Below are 9,076 nucleotides of genomic sequence, written 5' to 3'. Positions count from 1 at the left end.
CTATAAAGGTGCACTACAGGTATCTCCGAAAGTATCTATTGTTTTATGCGGATCGAGACTGGGATTTGTCACTCCGTGTAAACGGAGAGGTATCTCTGGGCCCAGTCGGTAGGACATCATCATATGCGCAATGTGACCAAGGAGTTGATCACGGGATGATGTGTTACGGAACGAGTAAAGTGACTTGCCGGTAACGAGATTGAACAAGGTATTGGATACCGACGATCGAGTCTCGGGCAAGTAACATACCGATAGACAAAGGGAATTGAATACGGGATTGATTAAGTCCTTGACATCGTGGTTCATCCGATGAGATCATCGTGGAACATGTGGGAGCCATCATGGGTATCCAGATCCCGCTGTTGGTTATTGACCGGAGAACGTCTCGGTCATGTCTACATGTCTCCCGAACCCGTAGGGTCTACACACTTAAGGTTCGATGACGCTAGGGTTATAAAGGAAGTTTGTATGTGGTTACCTAATGTTGTTCGGAGTCCCGGATGAGATCCCGGACGTCACGAGGAGTTCCAAAATGGTCCGGAGGTAAAGATTTATATATGGGAAGTCCTATTTTGGCCACCAGAAAATGTTCGGGATTTTTCGGTATTGTACCGGGAAGGTTCTAGAAGGTTCCGGAGTGGGGCCCACCTGCATGGGGGGACCCACATGGACGTGGGTAGTGGGGGCAAGGCCCCACACCCCTGGTCAAGGCGCACCAAGATCCCCCCTTAGAAGGAATAAGATCATATCCCGAAGGGATAAGATCAAGATCCCTAAAAAGGGGGGATAACAACCGGTGGGGAAGGAAATAATGAGATTTCTTTCCTCCCACCTTGGCCAACGCCCCAATGGACTTGGAGGGCAAGAAACCAGCCCTTCCACCCCTATATATAGTGGGGAGGCACATGGGAGCTATACACGAAGTTCTGGCACAGCCCTACCTCTCTTCCTACTCCTCCTCTCCCATGGTGGTTGGCGTAGCCCTGCTGGATTGCCACGCTCCTCCACCACCACCACGCCGTTGTGCTGCTGTTGGATGGAGTCTTCCTCAACCTCTCCCTCTCTCCTTGCTGGATCAAGGCGTGGGAGACGTCACCGGGCTGTATGTGTGTTGAATGCGGAGGTGCCGTCCGTTCGGCACTAGGATCATCGGTGATTTGAATCACGACAAGTACGACTCCATCAACCCCGTTCACTTGAACGCTTCCGCTTAGCGATCTACAAGGGTATGTAGATGCACTCTCTTTCTACTCGTTGCTGGTCTCTCCATAGATAGATCTTGGTGACACGTAGGAAAATTTTGAATTTCTGCTACGTTCCCCAACAATAATCGCTACTATCAACTTTCAACTAAATTTTCTCTAGGAACATATCTAAAATAGTAGAACTAAAGCGATACATAATTCGCAAAGTCCTTTTGACTATGTTCATGATAATTAAGTTCATCTGGTTATTTAATGAACTCCCACTCAGATAGACATCCCTCTAGTCACCTAAGTGATACATGATCCGAGTCAACTAAGCCGTGTCCGATCATCACGTGAGACAGACTAGTCATCATCGATGAACATCTTCATGTTGATCGTATCTTCTATACGACTCATGTTCGACCTTTCGGTCTTCCGTGTTCCGAGGCCATGTCTGTACATGCTAGGCTCATCAAGTCAACCTAAATGTATTGCGTGTGTAAATCTGGCTTACACCCGTTGTATTCGAACGTTAGAATGTATCACACCCGATCATCACGTGGTGCTTCGAAACAACGAGCCTTCGCAACGGTGCACAGTTAGGGGGAACACTTTCTTGAAATTATTGCGAGGGGTCATCTTATTTAAGCTACCGTCGTTCTAAGCAAATAAGATGTAAAACATGATAAACATCACATGCAATCAAATAGTGACATGATATGGCCAATATCATTTTGCTCCTTTTGATCTCCATCTTCGGGGCGCCATGATCATCATCGTCACCGGCATGACACCATGATCTCCATCATCGTGTCTTCATGAAGTTGTCTCGTCATCTATTACTTCTACTACTATGGCTAACGGTTTAGCAATAAAGTAAAGTAATTACATGACGTTTATGTTGACACGCAGGTCATAAATAAATTAAGACAACTCCTATGGCTCCTGCCGGTTGTCATACTCATCGACATGCAAGTCGTGATTCCTATTACAAGAACATGATCAATCTCATACATCACATATATCATTCATCACATCCTTCTTGGCCATATCACATCACACAGCATATGCTGCAAAAACAAGTTAGACGTCCTCTAATTGTTGTTGCAAATTTTTACGTGGCTGCTATAGGTTTCTTAGCAAGAACGTTTCTTACCTACGCCAAAACCACAACGCGATACGCCAATTTCTATTTACCCTTCATAAGGACCCTTTTCATCGAATCCGATCCGACTAAAGTGGGAGAGACAGACACCCGCTAGCCACCTTATGCAACTAGTGCATGTCAGTCGGTGGAACCTGTCTCACGTAAGTGTGCGTGTAAGGCCGGTCCGGGCCGCTTCATCCCACGATGCCGCCAAATCAAGATAAGACTAGTAACATCAAGTAAATTGACAAAATCGACGCCCACAACTACTTTGTGTTCTACTCGTGCATAGAAACTACGCATAGACCTAGCTCATGATGCCACTGTTGGGGAACGTAGCAGAATTTAAAATTTTCTACACATCACCAAGATCAATCTATGGAGTAATCTAGCAACGAGGGGAAGGGGAGTGCATCTACATACCCTTGTAGATCGCTAAGCAGAAGCGTTCAAGTGAACGGGGTTGATGGAGTCGTACTCGTCGTGATCCAAATCACCGATGATCCTAGCGCCGAACGGACGGCACCTCCGCGTTCAACACACGTACGGTTGGGAGAGACGTCTCCTCCTTCTCGATCCAGCAAGGGAAGGACAGGTTGAAGGAGATCCAGCAGCACGATGGCGTGGTGGTGGAAGTAGCGGGGTCCCGGTAGGGCTTCGCCAAGCGCAAGTGGGGAGGAAGAGGTGTCACGGGAGGGAGGGAGACGCCAGGGCTTCAGGTGCGGCTGCCCTCCCTTCCCCCACTATATATAGGGCCCCTAGGGGGGCGCCGGCCCTAGGAGATCCCATCTCCAACGGGGGCGGCGGCCAAGGGGGGAAACTTGCCCCCCAAGTCAAGTGGGGCGCCCCCCACCCCTAGGGTTTCCAACCCTAGGCACAAGGGAGGCCCAAGGGGGGCGCACCAGCCCACCAGGGGCTGGTTCCCACACCCCTTCAGCCCATGGGGCCCTCCGGGATAGGTGGCCCACCCGGTAGACCCCCGAGACCCTTCCGGTGGTCCCAGTACAATACCGATGACCCTCGAAACTTTCCCGGTGGCCGAAACTGGACTTCCTATATATAAATCTTTACCTTCGGACCATTCCAGAACTCCTCGTGATGTCCGGGATCTCATCCGGGACTCCGAACAACTTTCGGGTTACCGCATACTAATATCTCTACAACCCTAGCGTCACCGAACCTTAAGTGTGTAGACCCTGCGGGTTCGGGAACCATGCAGACATGACCGAGACAACTCTCCGGCCAATAACCAACAGCGGGATCTGGATACCCATGTTGGCTCCCACATGTTCCACGATGATCTCATCGGATGAACCACGATGTCGAGAATTCAATCAATCCCATATTCAATTCCCTTTGTCTACCGGTATAGTACTTGCCCGAGATTCGATCGTCGGTATCCCGATACCTTGTTCAATCTCGTTACCGGCAAGTCTCTTTACTCGTTCCGTAACACATCATCCTGTGATCAACTCCTTGGTCACACTGTGCACATTATGATGATGTCCTACTGAGTGGGCCCAGAGATACCTCTCCGTCACACGGAGTGACAAATCCCAGTCTCGATTCGTGCCAACCCAACAGACACTTTCGAAGATACCCGTAGTGCACCTTTGTAGCCACTCAGTTACGTTGTGACGTTTGGCACACCCAAAGCATTCCTACGGTATCCGGGAGTTGCACAATCTCATGGTCTAAGGAAATGATACTTGACATTAGAAAAGCTTTAGCATACGAACTACACGATCTTGTGCTAGGCTTAGGATTGGGTCTTGTCCATCATATCATTCTCTTAATGATGTGATCCCGTTATCAACGACATCCAATGTCCATGGTCAGGAAACCGTAACCATCTATTGATCAACGAGCTAGTCAACTAAAGACTTACTAGGGACATGGTGTTGTCTATGTATCCACACATGTATCTGAGTTTCCTATCAATACAATTTTAGCATGGACAATAAACGATTATCATGAACAAGGAAATATAATAATAACTAATTTATTATTGCCTCTAGGGCATATTTTCAACACGCGCCGCCACCCATGGAAGGGGAGATCTCCGGCGACGGGGAGAACTCGGGGAACTGTAGGGGGCGGTGGGGAGATCACCGGCTGCGGCGCGTACTAGGACACTCATGGGCTCGGTGCCCTTTGCATTGGGCTCGGCCGCTGCGCCCTCGCCGCTGTCTTTCTTTGACTCGTCGCTTGGTTTCGCCTCTTTACTTGTCCGCTGCATGTTTTGCGCGTTGGGTACATCTACCAGCCGCGCTTGTGAGCGGCATGTCTGTTAGGCGAACAGCCGACCTAAACGAACAATAAACAAACAAAATCCGTGTTCGTTTGGGTTCCTGTGTTGGAGTTCCTCAAATTCTTTACCTTACCTTTATTCAACATTTTATTTAATGTGCTTGTGTCTCGCTCGATCGTGACACAGTTACACTTCGTGTACATATACGTGAGCCCATACATGCCATACATGCATGCATCTCGTACGCGTCATGCATATGCATGGTAAGTCATCATCATGGGCAGAAGACAACACGGAAGCTCCTGTTGCCACCGCCGCAAGATTTGGTCCTGATGTCGTTGGGCTGATGGTACGCATCGTAGCAGCCGGCGTCCCGGCACCGGAGCGCCACGCCGGTGCTGCAGGAGAAGTCCATGGGGACGTTATACCCGTCGATCACCGAAATGTCGTAGTAGTCCTGCGAGCCGAGGCTGAACTCCGCAAGTGTCGCCGGCGGGCGGCCAGACAGGCCACAGTGCAACGCGCCAGCGCAGTCGCCGGTGGCGCAGCTCCCTCTGTCGCCGTTGAAGTTGCAGCCTGTGCGGCCCCAGATCCGGGCGGCGCTGGTGCCGCCGGGGACCTCGAGGTTCCACGTGTCACCGCTGTTGAGCCGCCTGCCGCCGCCCACCGGGATGGCCGCCAGCCAAACTGCGTAGGAGCAGCGGTTCGTGATGGAGAAGGTCGTCGCGCCGGTCCCTGCGGCGAAGGCCGCGGCCAGGAGGAGGATGAGCGCCCACAGGGAGGCCGCCATTATTTTGTTTGATGGATGTATCACTACGATAGTTAGTGTCGCTGCTTGCTGTACTTGTCTAGCTATTACGTGCCTATTTATAGATGACCGGGGTGAAGAGAACTAGAGAGAAAAGTGAACATTCTGCTTTGGAAAATTTGCCGCCACGCCGAGAGCGACGGTATCTTTGAGCTTTATCGCCGTGCGAGAATGGTTGGAAAAAGTTTGCAACGGTTGCTAGCTAGCTAGTGATCTCGGCCTGGAAAAGGAGTGTGTATTTGACAGGGACGTCCAAATAAGTCTAGTACATGTTTATCCATGTATCTTAAAAAAAATATGTTTGTCCATCTATCCATGTATTGCAGTGTCTGCTTTAGTGAGCACCAAAGATATTATACGTACAATGTGGTGGGTTTGGTTTGAGACCACTAGCCAAGCTTATGCCACTAAACATATGGCAGCTCACGAAATGCCTGATGTTCACCCGGCAAAAAAAAAATTGTCTGATGTTCACTACTGAATGGAGTTATTAAGAGTATCTACAGTCGGGCATGACAAATCCACCCCCTCAAACGTCCGCGGACGCATCCGGGCGCGTCCGCGGACAATGACCGCACACTCCTCAAATCGCGTCGTCCACATCCGTGTACCTCATCCGAACCTCTATATCCATACTAAATCATGCAACGTTGATCAAACTACGTAGACCAGCTGATTGGATATACAATCAGACATAGGATAGCACAATAGTTCACCAAAAGATCACGAACGACTGTTCAAAGGTCCATCAAAGTTCACATAAACGAAGGACAACTTTATACTACATCTAAAACATGAAATGCATTTGAACTTCACCACTTCCAGGCCGGCCCTTTCCCCCTCTAGTCGCCAGCGTAGCTCTAGCTGTCTGCGGCTAGTGGAGGATCGTCTGATTCGCTGGACGAGGAGCCGTGGTTGTCGGACGAGGAGGACGAGATGATGACGCGGCCCTTGAGGCGCTGGACGGCCCAGTGCTACTGGCGCCTGAGCTTCGCCAGCTGAGCTACCTCTGTCGCCTACTCCTTCGCCTCCTGCTCGGACTGCTCCATGGCAAGCCGGAGAGCCTTCGCGTTCTTTCGACAGAGCCGCTGAGCGTCCCTCTCCGCCATCGTAAGCGACCGGCGGTAGACCCACGTTAGGAGCCGCTCGTCCTCATCGGACTCCACCGGTAACCCATGGCGGCGGCGAACAGAGCTCTCCGCAGCTTTCCTCTCCCTTGCCCGCTGCCTCTCATGGCGGGAGGCACGCGCCTCCAACTCCGGCATGCACGTCCAGGCCGGCAGGGTAGGCACAAGCACCCACCGCTGCCCACGAGGGAGAGTAGAAGCCAGCGGGGTTAGGGGACATCGTAGAGGAGGAGTGGATTGCGCAGGCTGCCTGTCGGAGCGGCCCCCGGACCGGGAGGGGCCAGCCCTGGCATCCGAGTTGCGCCGACGGGGAAGCAGCGGCTGCGATGAGGCTGTAGGTCCGGAGCTGCCCCCCAGTCTCCACCTTGGACCGCTCCAAAGCGATGCGAAGGGCATGCTCATACTCCGGATCCAACTCGTCGTCGGAGCAGTTGCCAGAGCTCGAATTGCGCCGGACTCGATCGGAACCGATGCGGGGAGAGGAGAGGACGGAGCGGGAGAGGAGAGTGAGTGAGCTAGGGTTTCAGAGTGATGAGCCCGATGGGGTTTTTTGTAGGACATCCGTGGGGTCGGTGTTGTTCGGGCTTGTCAGGTGGACGCGCCCGGGGGTGCTCGGGCCACCCCATATCCGCCCCATATTTGGGCTGGATATGATGGGTTCCGGCCAGTCCGGGCATTTGGGGCCCATTTGTGGTGTCCGTCTGGGTTGAAAAAACATGATCGGACAGTGACCAGATGGCCCACCCAAGCGTTCGAGGAGGGTTTGAGGCGCCCGGATGTACATGCTTTAAAGTGAAGTGGTGACCAACATAGATGATGAAGTTCCATGCCGATACTTTGCTATCTTGCAAGATATTAAGCACAAGAGGAGGCTTTTCCACGATGTAAATTTTATTTATGAAAGTAGAAAACATAATGGGGAGGCGCATGCCTTAGCAAAGGCAGATGCCTCCCTTAGCTCAGGGCGCATGTGTGGCTTACTAGTTTGCCCGACATCATCTGTATCCCTATGTTTCCGAACGTTTAATAAAGGGTGCAGTTGGCTCAAAAAAAGATAGGTATTCCCTCTTTTCCGGTTTATAGAGCTCAAATCTGAAATCTCATCAACCAAGACACATGGTGAATGAAGGAACGTATCTCATACTTTAAAATACTAAGTAAACTAAATTAATGCATTAATTGGGATTAATTGTAGTGCATGCATACTTGGCCACTAGATGAGTTGTAGCATTACATGCATTGATGAGTCTCTTTTTAATTCTCACACGCAAAGATTTAATGCGCCTTGAAATTTCAAAAGGAGATAAAGATGAGCCTTTAAATGAAAAAAGTAAAAAAAAAATAGGATAAGTTCTATAAACCGGAAAGGAGGGAGTATAATACATGCATGCAAAAATTTCAGTGTCCTGTTGCATCGCCAAATTTCTTCTCCACCGTGACGCTTTATTTTGCGTGCACACATCACAACACATCTACATAAACAACCTTCTAATTTTTACTCCTTCCGTCCTATATTGTAAGACGTTTTACCTTATATATAGGACGGAGGGAGTAGAACATTAATTAAATTCGAGCAATGCTGTTACAGCCCATGGGCCAAGCACACGCTGGTGAGGCTTAAATGGGCTGCATTCTGAAGTGATCTTTAGGCCTTCGGACTTCGGCCTGGGATGCCCATGCGTAGATCATCGACATAGGCTGAGAGAGAGAAAACGGCATGTGGCTATTTATTGTGGAGAACATTGCCTCAAAAAAAAAATTTATTGTGGAGAATAAAAATAGATTACCATCTCGATCATGGATGTGTGTGCTGCGTGATTAATTCATGTTGTATGGGTTGGAATTACATCGGAATGGTTGCTGACTGGTGCATGCAAAATCCAATAGCATTTTCCCCTCTCTCTTGGTTGGCCTTCTTCCCAGCTGGTGCCGCGGCAGATGGGAATGAGAGAGCTGAAGGGCGGACCGAGAGCCAAAATGCCCCCGTGTCCAGGTTTACACTATACACGATGGATGTCGAACAATACTATATATAAAAATAACATTTGCATGTCTCATAAGGATGTAATCCCATCATTCCTGAATATAAAAAGTTTTGGTAGTTTAAATTGAACAACCAAAACATCTTATATTTACGAATGGAGGGAGTATATATGTACGTGTCTGCGAATGTACTATGTTTCTAAAAAAATAACTTAAAATGTCAGTAAAGATTGTTACTGAAATAAAACATTTCACCTGAAATACTCGTTGATTATTTAAAAATGGACACTAAAATATCTGAACACTAAACGACAAAACAAATTTTCTTGCAAGGGCAACATACAACAATAGACCTTGACTGCGTACGATAACAGAACATGAATTGTGTTTTACTCGATCTCCCTACTGCGTGAGGTTAACAAATAATCCTAATAGATGTGAAACCCTAAGAGAAATTAGCAAATAGTGGCAATCCAATTTCAACTATAATATCTTAAATTTAAAATCCCTAGAAATACATGTCAGAAAAAACTAGATTAACATGCGAGAGATTGACGACAATGGCCGTAGTGT

At 49.1% G+C, this 9,076-nt stretch overlaps 1 protein-coding gene across 1 annotated transcript; it reads right to left on the bottom strand.

Moving 5' to 3' along the window:
• Window positions 1-4,685: 4,685 nt before the first annotated feature.
• LOC119296829 (thaumatin-like pathogenesis-related protein 3) lies at window positions 4,686-5,404 on the bottom strand. Its single transcript, XM_037574884.1, has one exon. The coding sequence runs from the start codon at window positions 5,373-5,375 to the stop codon at window positions 4,860-4,862; it is 516 nt and encodes a 171-aa protein (XP_037430781.1). The 5' UTR covers window positions 5,376-5,404; the 3' UTR covers window positions 4,686-4,859.
• Between the last annotated feature and the right edge of the window lie 3,672 nt (window positions 5,405-9,076).

The sequence above is a fragment of the Triticum dicoccoides genome, chromosome 5A (assembly GCF_002162155.2).
Source record: "Triticum dicoccoides isolate Atlit2015 ecotype Zavitan chromosome 5A, WEW_v2.0, whole genome shotgun sequence".
Classification (NCBI taxonomy): Eukaryota; Viridiplantae; Streptophyta; class Magnoliopsida; order Poales; family Poaceae; genus Triticum; species Triticum dicoccoides.
The sequence above is the reverse complement of the archived record's forward strand: the minus strand, read 5'-3'. Positions and strand labels throughout refer to the sequence as shown.